The following is a 15,669-nucleotide window of genomic DNA, read 5'->3' on the forward strand; positions in this document are numbered from 1 at the left end:
GCTAGAATTCCAGCTATAATGCCAGGAAATAAAGCTGTGTTTAGCTTAAAAAAAAAAAAAAAACGCCCGTAAGCCCATACAAGGTAGGAGCTAAGCTGAGCGTGGAGAGGTTGTCTGTGATAATAGCTTCTCAGGAAGCTTATGTGGAGAGCTAAACTCATGAGACAGAGAACAGTAGTAAGACCTGGCATAAAATTTAAAGAAGCTAGAATGTTTCCATAGTCTGATTTTAGTGATAATATCAACTACCTAAGAGTGAAATGTTGCACCAAACCAGGTAAATGCACATTTGCTAGGGGTCACTTTAATCAACTTTGTCCCTTTTCTTCTGCTCTCAAATTTGCGAATCGCCCTTTCAGCCTCTGTCTGCAAGCTTCCAAGGGCTGCCAGAGTAAAGAACAGATTTTGCAAGAAAGATTTCAGAAGGCCTCCAAGAGCTTCCAGCAGTGGCTGGTGAACGCAAAAATCACCACTGCCAAATGTTTCGATCTACCTCAGAATCTTAGTGAAGTTTCTTCCAGTCTTCAGAAGATCCAGGTAAGACCTCTGCTGTCAATGCTAAAAGCGATGCTGAGGCAAACTGATATGAGACTCTGGGTCTTTGCAAAAGTGCCTTGCAAGTTAAAGTTTAGTTTAAAAAATTTAAATTTCAGATAAACCTACCCCTGAAACAACTAGCCCACTCGGATATACAACTACATGCTATTTTATGTTTTTAAAAAAGACTTGGCAAACAATAAGAGTTCTTTATAGGTATTAACACTGCACTATGGGCGGGTTGTTTTCATTTAATTTTTGCTCCAACCGTGATAGGCATACAGGATTATTGTTCTCAGCATGTTGGTGGGATAAAGGTGTTTCAGTGAGATCAGAAGGCTTGTGTCTGAGGCAGGCAGAGTTGCAGTCACACATGCTTGGCTGATTGGTTGGTTTTATTTTAGTATTTAATTACAGCTCCATTTCAGCTGCCACCTAGACCTCAACACTTTTAGAAGACACTGTGGTGACTTTGTTGTTCATAAATATGTGTCACATGTGGCTATTTATTTATTTATTTGAAACCTTGAGCCTATGCTCATGGAATTTGGATTCCTTGCTTGAAAACATATGGATAGAGACTCAGCCAACCACGAATGAGGAAGGGCTCATGAGAGACCTTTGTTTGCAGAACACAGTCTCTGAAATAATGGTGTCCACACTTACCCAGCTCACTGCTTTGACTCTCAGTTCATGATGTAATGAGACAGATTGCTCTTGGAAATGTGCTACATTCAAATTCTTCCGACTTCTCTCCTAGCCAGGGAGTTGAACTGTGAACAACCAACCACCAGTTTATTTATGACAACAGCCTTTTCTCTGACTCTTAGCCTAGTTCCTTGTATGAAGTTGCCAACCATCATAAGAGATGTCTTAATGAGATCCTGTATTGCTCTACTTTGCATGATCGTAGTGTCTACTTTAAAGAGCAAGCAAGTGTATTTACCTCTTCCTCCTAAAAGCTGAAGGAAAGGACTAAGGGATCAGTCCTTTCCCAGTAGGACCAAGCTCTACTGGGTACATCATGACATATGGGGCAGGAGGAGAGAGCCATCCATGTCTTAGGGTTTTATTGCGGTGAAGAGATGCCATGACCAAGGCAATTCTTGGAAAGGAAAACATTTAATTGGGGTCTTACAGTTTCAGAGGTTTAGTCCGTTACCTTCATGGCGGGAAGCATGGCAGCATGCAAAGAGACACGGTGCTGGAGAAGGAGCCGAGAGGTCTACACCCTGATCCACAGGCAGCAGGAACAGACAGTGACCCACTAGGTTTGGCTTGAGCTTCTGAAACCTCAAAGCCCACCCGTAGTGGCGCACTTCCTCCAACACACATCCCAGTAGTGTTAGTCCTTATGAACCAAGGGGACATTTCCATTCAAACTACCACAGGCTACATCAGACAGGAAACAAAAGATACCAGGAAGTGGCCAACTTGTTTTCTTAGAAAGGCCAGTGGGGTGGCTCAGCCTGCAAAGGCACTTCCTGCCAAGCCTGAAGGCCTGAGCTTGGGCCTTAGATTCACACATGGAGGAAGAAGAGAACCAATTCCTGAAAGTTGTCCTTTGATCTCCACACAGTTGTCTCAACAAGCATGCACATGCAAACACAAAAGGTAATATATATATATATATATATATATATATATATATATATATATTTAATCTCTCAAGGGCCTGGCTCTACCTGCACCAGGATCTCCCAATCAGGTCCCACCTTTCTAAGCATTACCAAACCATAGACCAAGATTTCCACACATGAGTCTATGGGGCACAATCCACCCTCTCAAACTTAATCAATGTGCTTTCATTAAAGTGCAAAGCATAGAGTCTCTTTGTTTATGTTTCCTGACAGGTAAAACAAGCACCTTAGCTGCATACTCATTTCTTCTCTAATGTCTGGAAGACAACTCTAATGCCTCAAATATACTTATAAAGAGGGAAACTAACCTCTGGAGTAACCCAGATGTTGAGAAGGCTATACAATATGGCCATGGTTCATGTTGTCATGTTGTGAACTTGCTCTTTGTAAGACAGGGTTGGCACCATTTTTTGATGAACGATGAACAATAATGTTCCCTACCCTACTTAATAGCATCTGCTTTATTGGAGTCCACTAGGGAAGCTCCCCTGGGGTCTTTAGACAGGGGGTAGTTGTGTTCTACTGAAAAGGTGGTTTGATTGTTATCGTATAGGCTCTGTAAGACTTGCTCTACAGAGAATCATGGTGGCGTTTATTTTTCTAAACTAAACCTAGCCAGGGATTATTTTATAACATTTATTATCTCTCAGCCCCAATTACCTCTTCTGTTTATTTTTTTAACAAATTGATAACAGTTCATAAAATAGCTCACAGTGTTTTGCAGTCAACTCTGAATTAATATTAGGAAATAAAATATTTCATAAGTGGATTGCTAAAGGGAAAACCTGAGTCACTTCACTTATACAATTTTTTTTTTACTTCACAGAAAAAAAATCCAACAGTAAAGCATTGTGTGTCTTAGGGTACCTGATTTTATATTTTTCTCACAGGAGTTTCTGTCAGAAAGTGAAACTGGGCAACATAAGCTAAACACGATGCTGTCCAAAGGGGAGCTGCTGAGCTCTCTGCTGACCAAAGAGAAAGCACAAGCTGTCCAGGCCAAAGTCCTAACCGCAAAGGAAGACTGGAAACATTTTCATGCAAATCTCCACCAAAAGGAATCAGCCTTGGAGGTACTGCACGGCCATCCTGCGCATGTTTTGTGGTGTTCGGTGGAGGTGGCAAATAGACGATTTCAGTGTCCCACAGGGTTTTTAAGCATTTTGGTCATCCCATTTTGCATAGCAACAGGTAACAGGTGCTGAAAGAGGAGCTTGGTGCTCTGTGACCTTCCTTGAGGACTAGATGGCTTCTTACTCAGGGGCTACTGCTACAGGCTCATCCATGCACACCTCTGCAAGGACGGCCAACCTCATTCACATCTGAGCATCCTTTTAATATTTCATCTGAGATGCTGCAGTTTGGGAAATTATTCCAGGAAAATAAACAGAAAAGCTCCTGCAAGCCTACGGAATATTGGCTCAGAGTTCATACAACTCACACAGCATCCAGTCGGGTGTTGAATACAAGGGAAAATAACACTCACATGATTTCACTTTCTAAAATGACAACTTGTGAATATCATATCATAATTTCTGCCACAATGCAGAATTTCTTTACTTCTGAGATCACTCATTCTTTGTATTAACTCTCCTCTTATACGCATGGAAGGCATCATACCTGTGGAAACATTTCCTGGCAGGACAGATTCTTAATTTGATGCTGGGCGTATGATGGACATAATGAATTCAAGATAGGAAGGATATTATAATGAGGAATTGCCATCAGAAAAAGAAACACACATGGCCAGAAAAGCAGAAGAAACTTATTAGAGTATGGTGCATGTAAAAGTGAGGATCTAAGTGGCAGATTCATCTCTAAGACAAAACACAACAGGATTTGGCAATTAACTGTGTGGGGGTGAGTGCCAAAGTTAAATCTGGTTCTTGAGTGTCTCATCTAAGAAGACGGAAGGAGGAGGCTGCTGGCTGAGATGTGAATAGAGATACAGATACCTTGTAAAGCGTAGTCTTGAATGAAAGGATTTAGTCAGTTTGATCTACACTCAGGTTTGTGTACCTGGAAAGTGATCCATGGCTAATGATTGGGAACACGGAAGCTAACAGAAGCTTGAGGGTCCAAACAAGAAGGGAGAACTGAGAAACCGTGCTTGGCACTGTGGGTGATTACATACGCCACTCCATTTAATTCTCAAAGCCATTATAGATCACAATAAGTCATTTGTCACTGTCATGTCAATGAAGAAATGAAGGAGCCATGCATGAGGCACAGAACTGGAACACCAAGAGACAGAGGTAATGTGAATAGAGGTTTGAGGCCAGTCTGAGCTACATGGCAAATCTGAGGCCATCCTGGGCTACATAGTGAGACCCTGTCAATAAATAAGTAAATAAATTAATAATTTAAAGAAATAAAAAATGGGGAGAAAGTAGGTAGAGAAAGGAAAGTAGAGAGAGAGGAAGGAAGGGAGGAAGGCAGACTAAGGTACAGGATGTCTAAAATGTCTGCCGAATTCACACAGCCAGTAAGTGATGGACAGAAGTCAAATCCAGCACTGTGCCTCAGTGATTCATACATACAGTTACAGTAACACAGGGTTTGAGGACTTCTAGGTATCACCGGAGTCATAGAGAAATCACTGGGCAAAACTTTCTGAGTGAACACGGAGTGGGAAGCCAATACCCACTGCACAGACACAAAGTGCAGGCCTCAAATCAGAGGCCCAGGAGAGCTTCAGGAGTCCACGTCAGGTGTGTGCTTACTCTCCACACTCTGTCACTGCACAGATGAAGCTCCCAGCTTTCTTCTGTGCTCCCTATGGTATTTGTGGAACCACAGCTTTTGGTCATGGGTCCCTAGTTCACCATGTGTAGCATCTCCACAGAACAGCAACAACAGGAAGATGTAAGGGCCTTGTATTTACAAATGCACTTCATCATTCAGTTAGTGTTTGGCAAGAATTACTATGGACTCTGGGGAATGCAGCAGGCAGTGAAAGAGAACAACCCCTCAGCTCTGATGAACCTTACGCTTTATCAGGCACCATCCTTGATCATCTTACATATGTGAGGTACTTCAAACTCTCTGATGCTTTCCTGTAGCTAATTCATCTCCCCAGGGGAAACCCGGGGGACATCATCGAGTGCCACCCTTACCAATATCCTGGATCAGATCAGAGAAGGCTCTGAGTCAATGTTCAATAGGCTCTGCAGTCTTTGTACTTAGTTTCCCAGATAGCATTTTACAGACCTGATACTTTAATAAAATTCTAAATTCTTTAAAGCTTTTGTTGGTCCACATTGCAACTTTAATAACAGGTTCACACCAATCTAGCACTTCATTTTGCCACAGTGAAATACATAAAACGGTATCAGCATGCTTTCATCTACAGTCTATGAAAGTAATATTTATACTATCTTTATGTGATAAGCACATAGTTCTTGGTATTTTTAATAAATAAGAATTTATATTCAAAACATAATAAACCAAGAGTTTGCGGAGATGACTCAGTTGGCAACATGCTTCGGAACCTAAATTCAATCCTAGCACACACATAAAGGCCAGGAACTAAGCCAATGGAGGAATAGGAGGGTTCTTGGGCGTCAATGGCTTGCCAATTCTTGCCAAATTGGTAAGCTCCAAGTTCAGTGAGAATGCTCTCTCTAAACAAATAAGGTAGAGGGCATGGGAAAGGGACTCTGTGATTGAGAACACACACTGCTCTTGCAGAGGACTTAAGTTCAGTTCTCACCATCCAAACCAGGCAGTTCACAGCTACACGTAACTCCAGTTACAAGGGAGCTAACCCCCTCTTCTTGCCTCCACAAATACCTGCACTTTTATGCGCATGCTCCCCCCCCACACACACGTGTACAACTAAAAATGAAATAAATCTTTTAAAAAATGATAGTAAAAATTAGAGTAGAGAGCAATCGTGGAAAAAGTTCTCAAGATGTTAACCTCATAGGAACACATTCATGCACACGTGTGCCCTCATATGTGTTCACATTCACACCAACATTCACATAGTCAAATACAGAGCATAATAAACATATAAGTTACATATGTGTGTATTTATATACTACTTGTCCTATCATTAATCTGTTCTTACCAATGCTGGATTATTTGTGTAAGGAAACGATATTCCAGGAGGCATGAGACATGGGACCTTCTACTGTGGAACTTACAGCCTCGGGGTACAGGCCAGGTATAGCAGCATCAGAGGGGAATGCACAGCCCAACCCTACCTATGACTAAGCTTGTGGTTTAAAAGAATCAAATGCATTGAAGTTGAAAAGAGCTATCCAGAGAATTAAAGAGAATGGTTGTAGCTTAAAAGTCAAGGCTGAAAACACTCCTAAAGGATGCCAAGTAAAGGACTTTGGAAAGATCGATCTCTCTCTCTCTCTCTCTCTCTCTCTCTCTCTCTCTCTCTCTCTCTCTCTCTGTGTGTGTGTGTGTGTGTGTGTGTGTCTGTCTGTCTCTCTGTCTCTCTCTGTGTGTGTGACTATTTCTCTTTGCCTATGTCCCTGTCTGGCTGTCTCTATCTGACTGCCCCCTCCCTGTCTGTCTCTGTGTATGTGTCTGACTGCTTCTAGCCTGTGTCACTCTGTGTGTGTGTCTGACTGTCTGTCCGTGTGTCTGACTCTCTCTGTATCTGTCTTTCTGTATGTATCTGACTGCCTCTGTCTTTGTCCCTGTCCACGTGTTTCTGTCTGTCTTTGTGTCTGTCTCTGTGTGTCTGTGTCTGTCTATCTCTCTGTGTATATCTGACTTTCTGTCTGTGTGTGTCTCTGTCTCTGTGTGTATCTGACCGTCTCTGTCTTTGTCCCTGTCTGTCTCTCTGTCTCTGAGTATGTGTCTATCTCTCTGTCTCTGTCTCTCTGTCACTCTGTGTGTGTGTGTGTGTGTGTGTGTGTGTGTTGGGGGAGGTCACAGATTGACATCAAGTGTTGTATTCAATCACATTATTATTATTATTATTATTATTATTATTATTGTTATTGTTATTTTGCAACAGGGTCTCTTTCAGAACCTAGATGGTACAGTCTGCTAGTCTGCAGGGATTCTCCTGTATGTCCTTCTCAACTCTAGGATTATAAACCTGTGCCACCATGCTAGCTTTGTTTATTTGTTTTAGGTCGGTTTTGTGAATTAAATTCACATCCCTGCACTGCTGCAGAGAGTTCTTACTGGTGGGTCTTCTCCCCACCCCTTGGGATTGGGTTTGCTCATTCATCCCTGATATTATCTCAACTCTCACAGAATCTAAAGATCCAGATGAAAGACTTTGAAGTGAGTGCAGAGCCTGTGCAGAACTGGCTGAGTAAAACGAAGAGGCTGGTGCAGGAGAGCAGCATCCGCCTCTATGACCTGCCAGCCAAGAGGAGAGAACAGCAGAAGCTGCAGGTGATGGGGCCGGCTTCACTCCTTCCTGGGTCCACTCTGGCCAGATGCATGCTGGGAGCCCTGGTCTTAGCTAACAGCACCTTAAGATGCAGCGTTCCTTCACCTCGTTCCAACAGAATTGAGTTAATGTTTTCTGTCTCTCCTCTGAGGCATGGTTTGTTTTTTTCCCGTAGCATCCCACTGTGTGTAGCTTGAAAGTAAAGCAGTCTTCGGGGGACTCCATTTGCTTGCCAATGTTTAATCCATGTTCTCTGGGCCCAAGCTTCGTCCTCCATGTGCTTACCCTGGTCTCTGAATGGTAACTCGCTTGTGCTTTCCAGTCTGTCCTTGAGGAGATACAGTGCTACGAGCCTCAGCTCCACAGGCTGAAGGAAAAAGCTCGGCAGCTGTGGGAGGGACAAGCTGCAAGCAAGAGCTTTGTGCACAGAGTGTCGCAGCTGTCTTCTCAGTATCTAGCGCTAAGCAATGTAACCAAGGTAACGCCTGGCTATGTGTCTCGTGGCTCATGTGAGTGTGATACTGATGTCGCAAAACTGGACTGTCCATAGGTCACGCAGGGTGCATCCTGACACCCCCACAGATTGGTGGCCCCGGATTGACTGTAAGACGTGTAACCGTGACATCGCCCTCATCTTGAATCCAAACTCATCACTTTCACGTTCTTAGCGTGGCTATGTGAAGCCAGCCTAGATGCTTCAAAGACAGAATACACTGCCAGTCTCCAGCATTAATAAAATGATATATATATATATATATATACTATGGCACTTTGATTCCTAGGGCTCAAGACATAGTCCTAAAGCAAATTACACAGTTTTCTGTGCTAAAGACTTGAAGATTAAATTACACTAGAAAATCATGAACCCAAAAGCAGTTTAAAATGTATTGGAGCCATAGAATAAGTCTAGGGTAATTTTTTAAATGTCAGACAGCTTTTGTATATTCCTTATACAGCAGGGAAGGATGTATTAACTTATAGTTTCAGATAGGATTTCAAAGCAGAGTCTGCAATTGTCAATGGCTATCCTGAGTAAGTCTTTCAAGGACATTTAGAATAAAGTATTGGGTACACACAGGACCTCACTGGGTGAACCCCACTAGAGTAATGCAGACCCCGAGAATAGGACAGTCCTTTCAAGCTTGCATGAACTATAACATTTGATCATATATTTAAAATTTCAGGTGTTAGCATTTAGGGACTCTATTACATGGATCTTGAAATAACGTGGCCTCGTTCATTTTCCTGTAACGTCATTTCTGAGCTGCGAATTTGGGTTTCCACACAGTTCTGATGCAAACTGTCTCCACTTGTGCCAATGGTCTTTTATGAAAATGCTGCTTTCATAAAATCACATGCATATGATTTTAGAAAATCTGGCACATAGCTAAAGTTAGACTGGATTAAGAATAGCTAGTTGCAACTGGTATGTTAGTGCACATCTGGAATCCCAGAGCTCAAGAGGTAACTGCAGGGGAATCACTGTGAGTTCAAGGCCAGATCAGGCTGTGTCATGAGTTAAAAGCCAGGCTGGGCAGCACAACCAAGACCCTGTCTCAAAGAGAACTAAATTAAATTTTTAAAAAAACCGAAATATAAAAACAAACCAAAAAGCCTTCCAAAACACCTCCATCCTTTGCACTTGCTTAGATATTAAAAAGCAAAAGACGGTTGAACGTCTCAGAACTCGAACACTGTAGAACAGCAGTCTCCATCTACTTTGTTGGACTTGACCTGAAGGGAACAAAGAAAGCCACAAAGATTTTTCTTGTCATTTAAAATGCAGATATATGTGTTCTGTCCTCTACACGTGTCCTGAGGTCTCAGACTCTGTTTCACTCCTGTGCAAAATTATGTTTCAACTAAATATATACATATTACATGCAAGCAATTTAGAACTACTACAAAATATCAAAGTGCTATGTTTTAAGACTGTCTACTGTATAGTCTGTAAGAATATATGGTATCAGTTGAACTAAATAGTAATATGTGAAAGCCAAAGATGATGGCGGATTGAATGCCATCATCTAGGTCTTAGGAAGAAATTCTACTGAATAAGAAGTAAGCCATGATTCTCCTAAGCACATCAGTGTAGGGCAGCCTTTCTACCTGATTGTTCTACAGGTTTTTCACTATTTAGAGAGGTGTGCCACATACCTCATGCTCTCAGACCATGCTTGCTTTTCTGGGCAGTCTCTGATGAAGTGTTAGTTTCCAATACGAGTAGCTGCAGGCTGTCAAGTCTTAATGGAGCAGACAGCTAGAAAATCGTCTCTGTCCTTTCCAGGAGAAAGTGAGCAGGCTGGACAGAATTGTTGCTGAGCATAACCAGTTCTCCCTGGGCGTTAAAGAACTGCAGGACTGGATGTCAGATGCCGTTCACATGCTGGATTCGTACTGTCTCCCCACGTCAGATAAGAGTGTTCTGGATGGCAGAATGCTCAAGCTGGAGGTGTGTATACTGAGAGGCCTTTTACTCATACATTGCTTTTTCTCGACTCTCTATCAGCTTGGTATGACTATGTGGTCCTCTGTCTAGATGCTCTCTGGATGGGTGTCTGCTTACAAAACACGCTCATCCCTAAGCATTAATTGTTCATTTCAGCCCTAACACATTCCTCTACAAACACTACAAAAAGAAAAATAAGACACAAATGTGGTGATTTAAAAAAACAACTTCAAATTCCATCACCGTCGCATGAATTCTGAGGAATTATTTTGGTGAAAGATTTAATTAATTTATTCAACTTATTTTTCTCCCTGTATCATTTAGTCAGTTCTTTTCCCATCTTGAATAATCAATTCTGTTTTGCATTTGTAATGAAAATAAGCAATCTTTGTCCATCCATCTCTCCCTGATAACTTCAAGGCCTAGGCTGGAACTCTTGTTTTGACACCAAGGGATCACAAGTGAATATAAACACCCATAGCTGTGTTGTCTGCTGCTGGGGTTGACGTGTGTGGGAGGTGTTGATTTGAGGTGGTGGGGGGGGGGCTGGGGGTGGGGGTAGGGGTGGTGGTGGTGCTGGTGGTGATGCTGGTGGTGATGCTGGTGGTGGTGCTGGTGGTGCTAGTGGTGCTGGTGGTGGTCTGTGTGTAGAGATACACACAGGAATGGAACAGTATAGGAGAGGTGGGATTGAACATTGGAGCCTTAAGACGTCTAATACCTAACTCAAGCTTTTAGGAATGATAGGTGAGATGGCTCAGTGTGTGAAGATTCCACCATTAAATCTGAGCCCAGTTCTTGAGACCACACAGTACAAAGACAGGTCCAACTCTTCCAGCTTGCCCTCTGTCTCCTGTCTGCCTGCCTGTCTGTCTGTCTGTTTTCCTCCATTTCTCTCTCCCTCCATCACCCTCTATCCTTCTTTCCACCCCATCCTCCTATAAAAAAGTAAATACTTTTTGTTGTTGTCGTTTTTAGGAAGAGGGAATGTCTTGGTGCAGACGACTGGATGGGGATTTGAGGGAGATGACTATGGGGTTAAAAGCCAGAGGGAAGAACCAGTGTGGTACTGAGGGCGAGCTTGCTGTTCTTTCCTGACCAGGCAGGCACAGGTCCACTAGACGCCCAGCTGAACTGCAAAAGGTGTCAGCCATAGAAAAGGAAGTGGGAGAAGGGTTGCGCCTTGGCAGATACTACCTCTCTGGCAACTTTGGACTTTAGATTTCCTTTTCTTGCTAAAAGGAGTAGCGCCCGAGGAAACCTCGATCCACATGACCCATTTCCATGGGGAGGCTACACTAGGTACATATGAACTTTCTCTCCTGAGAACTTTGAGGGTCCAGGGATATATACCTCCCCTAGGCCTGTAAAACCAGGAAACTGAAATGTGAAAGGAAGTCTCAGGGCTATGATGTAAAAGCTACTCAGATACCGGCAAGTCTTCAGGATCTCTGAACTACGTGGCAAGCCAAGGATATTAAACATATAAATATGAAGGTTTCTGTAATTTTTGTTGTTATTTTGTTAACAGGCTCTGTTGTCGGTGAGACAGGAAAAAGAGATTCAGATAAAAATGATCATGACCCGGGGGGAGTATGTTCTGCAGAGTACCTCTCCGGAGGGCAGCCATGCTGTCCAACAGCAGCTGCAGGCCCTAAAGGAAAAGTGGGAGTCCCTCCTGTCGGCAGCGATTCGATGTAAAAGGTGAGCGCAGCTGTACCCAGTGCAAGCGAGCTGTGAAAGCTGTACCCAGTGCAAGCGAGCTGTGAAAGCTGTACCCAGTGCAAGCGAGCTGTGAAAGCTGTACCCAGTGCAAGCGAGCTGTGAAAGCTGTACCCAGTGCAAGCGAGCTGTGATGGGACTGAAAACCAGTGGACTACTCCAGAGGTGGCTGGTTTCCTCCCTAGCCTCCTCCTTCCTCCATCCCTTCCTTCTTTCTACTTCCTACTTTCATTTCTTTCCTCCCTGCTTCCCCTTCTCACTCCCTTTGTCCTCCCCCCTCTCTTTAGGGGCTCTAAAGAACAAGAGAATCTGGAGGGTACGACCTTTACTCTCAGTTCGCCTGAAATATTATGCCAATGTTTTGTTGCTGATTGATGCTTAGAATCCAAAGGATAATAAATATTTTATAAAACGGGGATATTTTGATTCAATCAAAGTGATTCACTTGGGAGGACTCTCAAGGAGATAGTCATCAAGGATTGAAGGAAAGGAATGTCGTCAAACCAGCCCCACCATGCCCAGCTGGGTGACTCCAAGCTGGTTTTTTATTTAAATATTTATTTATGTATATGATTACACTGTAGCTGTCCTCAGACACACCAGAAGAGGGCATCCAATCCCATTACAGATGGTCGTGAGCCACCATGTGGTTGCTGGGAATTGAACTCAGGACCTCTGGAAGAGTAGCCAGTGCTCTTAACTGCTGAGCTATCCCTCCAGCCCCTGACTCCTGCTGTTTTAATTTCTCTGAGTTGTCCCATCTGAGAACAGAGAGTGGAGACACTGGCAAAGAAGCAGCCAGGGCACAGCAGAGGGTTGAGGGCTTTTTATCAGGGGTGACAGTTCCTTGGCATTCTTTGTTAGCATTGCTCTCAATCTGGGAATGTGGCAGGGGCCAGGGAATCTTAGCAGCCTGAAAGATCCAGTATCCAGCACCCGGAAGCCCAGGGGCTGTGTTCTGCAGTAGGAGGTCTGAGGAAACCTGCAAGAGGCCACTGTCAGCCCAGTCACAGTATGAAAGTTGGTCTCAATAATCCACAACATTAACTGTGTGATGTGCTATTGACTGGAGAAAATACTTCTCTGTGAGGGGAACATTGCATTTGCATACGTAGAACACTTCAGGGAATATTGTCCCATTCTCCACTGTGATTTTATGACTTTTGAATACCCTGCAGAATGCTCACTTTGCTTTTTTTCCCCGTTTGTCCTTCCTTCTGGTAGTCACTCTCTTCTGTTCCTTCCTATTCAATAGCCTTATTGACCTGCTGGGAATTAGTGCGGTTTCTGACCTGATCTGGACACCCCACCCTGGGTGATCTCCGTCTCCCCAGGATATCCAGTCCCCTGGGCCCTCTGATGTCCTGTTTGGAGCTTGGATTTAAATGGACCCTGCTCTCTGAAGCTGTTTTCATCAGAAATTTAGAGTAGGATTTGGTAAACCCAGGCCAGCTATCTATCCCAGATCTCTGGATACTCTGCTGGCTACGGGGGATCGAATGCACATGACAGACATCAGAGCTGTAGAGATGCTCAGATTAGGTAGTGACCTGTTTCCAATCCCTTGCAGTCAGCTGGAAGGAGCGCTCTCAAAGTGGACAAGTTATCAGGATGACGTGCGGCAGTTCTCCAGCTGGATGGATGGCGTGGAAGTCAGCCTGACTGAATTGGAGAGACAGCACACAGAGTTACGGGAAAAAGTAACCACTCTGGGAAAAGCCAAGGTTCGAACTGGATTACACCGCTTTGCATTCTTTTGTAAACTTAAGGCAAAAGTGTCATCATCTAGCAATGTACACATGGGGAAACTAAATTTCTAATAACTTCCTAAAGTAAGATGTTGTTTGAGGTTATTTAACTCAGGGGTGAAATTTTTCTTTCCCAGTATGACACAGGCCATTTAAAATTTGTCCCCTCTTAACGTCAGAAGTAAATGTGCTTTCTTTTTCTTATATTCTTTTCATTGCCACTGTATTTCCTACCTACCTGCTCACTCATCCTCAATGCTAGATTTTAATAAACCAAGACCCGGTTTAGAGCATGCCAGGCAAGCTCTAAACTGCTGAGCTAAACCATAGGCTCTATATTACTATTTTGCACAGTTTTGGTCCAACATCATATGGTTGTAATACGAGATGAAAAAATTGTAAATATGTAGAGTTTCTTACTTTAAAGTGGTATTCAAGCACAGCCGTGCGGGAACCCGTGCTGGGTAGCATAACTCCCTCCAGGGCGTACTCATTGCAATATTGTATCTTAAGCTGAGTTTACCATAGTCTGTGTGGAAATCCTTCAACTCCAGATTTCTGCCTATTTGCAACATTTCACAGGGAATGTTATCATCTTAAGTTGGCTACCCCTCCCCCCCAGGACCTGTTCCCTTTTATCTCCATATTATCACTTAGTTTCTGAAGATCCATCAGCATCACCTGAATTCTAAGGCTCCTGATCCTCCTCTTGGTCCCTCCCCCTTTTTTGAGATGGGGGTTCTCCTTGTGTAGCCCTAGCTGTCCTGGAACTCACTCTGTAGACAAGGCTGGCTTTGAACTCACAGAGATTCTCCTGCCTCTGCCTCCTAGTGCTGGGTTTAAAGGTGTTCCCCCACAACCTCCGGGCAGATTCCCCATGATTTACAATGTAACGTTGAGTTCCCTCAAGATTTAGTAAGTTAGCAAGCAAAGACTGTATTCTAATAGGGATATGTGTACTCATTTTAATAAGTATTTAAGTTAATAATTATAACTAGGAGATGTCATAATAAAAGGAGGTATCACAATGACGTGGCATGGTATGAGACACTAATTGGGAAAGGGTTTACATAGATTGTATGGGATCAGGGCAGAGGGATAAGAAAGAGGTTTCTGAAACAGGTGACAGGGCAGTTTCCTAGATCATTGAGAATAAAGAGTAGTCTGGAAGGAATCAAAGATGGAATGTCATGTCGATAGGCTGAGGAAGGAAAGGTTCTGGTGTGTTATGGGATGCAGATGGCTGGATAGCAATGGTGGATGCTAGGAGATGATCTGGGGAAAGGGTGCAGGTCCTTGCACTGTGTTCAAGTCTCCAGCAGACTCCATATCCCAGGTTGCCCTAATCTTTCACCTCTGTCTGAGAAACTCCTGTTAAAACCTGATTGAAAGTGAAGAGTGGCCTGGAGTAGAGTTGGAGAACTAGAGACTCCTTCCAAAGTTCTAGGGGCTGTTTGAGAGGTGGGCAGGGGTGGGGCGGCATTTACTATTTTAAAAAATGGCTGGGGAAGAAGGCTTGATGAGACGGAGTGGTGATAGGGTGGCGGTCAGGAGGCCAGTCCTAGATATAAGAAATGTAAAATATTCAAGAAGAAATGGAAAGTAGATAATTGAGAATTAAAGTCTCAGAGACAATCTGGACCAGATCTGAACTATACATTGAAACATTATATGAACATTTTTCCACATGCACACACGTGTCTGTATAATCCAGGTGAACAGATGGGTAGAGAAAGATCATTTCTCACCACTACAGTTAAAAGACATTAATTTGTCCACAATTTTTGTTGTGCTTGTGTGTGAGTTATTCATTTTATTTGTTTTTTTTCTTCCTTTTATTCTCTAGCTCTTAAATGAGGAAGTGTTGAGTCACAGCAGCCTGCTGGAGACCATTCAAGTCAAGAGGGCAGCCATGACAGAGCATTATGTCACCCAGTTAGAACTGCAGGATCTGCAGGAACGGCACCAAGACCTCAAAGACAAGGCTAAGGTATGGCTGGCTAAGGTCCTTGAACTCAACGAGGACTGACAACCTCATGAAAACAGGGTGAAACAAGCTAAATGAACCTTAGTATTGACACAAAGATACTCAATGAAATTCTTGCAAACTGAATCCAAGAGCACATCAAAACAATCATCCATCATGATCAAGTAGGCATCATTCCAGGGATGCAGGGATGGTTTAATATATGGAAAACCATCAAT

At 43.3% G+C, this 15,669-nt stretch overlaps 1 protein-coding gene across 1 annotated transcript in view; it reads left to right on the top strand.

Annotated features, from left to right (window-relative positions):
• The window catches only part of LOC116892878 (nesprin-1), a 103,620-nt gene that overhangs the window by 52,572 nt on the left and 35,379 nt on the right, over nucleotides 1-15,669 (top strand). Inside the window, exons 25-32 of the mRNA XM_032894788.1 lie at nucleotides 360-537; nucleotides 3,068-3,250; nucleotides 7,404-7,547; nucleotides 7,868-8,023; nucleotides 9,833-9,997; nucleotides 11,526-11,698; nucleotides 13,287-13,440; nucleotides 15,311-15,454. Of these exons, the coding sequence (XP_032750679.1) occupies nucleotides 360-537; nucleotides 3,068-3,250; nucleotides 7,404-7,547; nucleotides 7,868-8,023; nucleotides 9,833-9,997; nucleotides 11,526-11,698; nucleotides 13,287-13,440; nucleotides 15,311-15,454 (1,297 nt within the window). The remainder of the gene's footprint in view (nucleotides 1-359; nucleotides 538-3,067; nucleotides 3,251-7,403; nucleotides 7,548-7,867; nucleotides 8,024-9,832; nucleotides 9,998-11,525; nucleotides 11,699-13,286; nucleotides 13,441-15,310; nucleotides 15,455-15,669) is intronic.

This window comes from Rattus rattus, chromosome 2 (genome assembly GCF_011064425.1).
Source record: "Rattus rattus isolate New Zealand chromosome 2, Rrattus_CSIRO_v1, whole genome shotgun sequence".
Taxonomy (NCBI): Eukaryota; Metazoa; Chordata; class Mammalia; order Rodentia; family Muridae; genus Rattus; species Rattus rattus.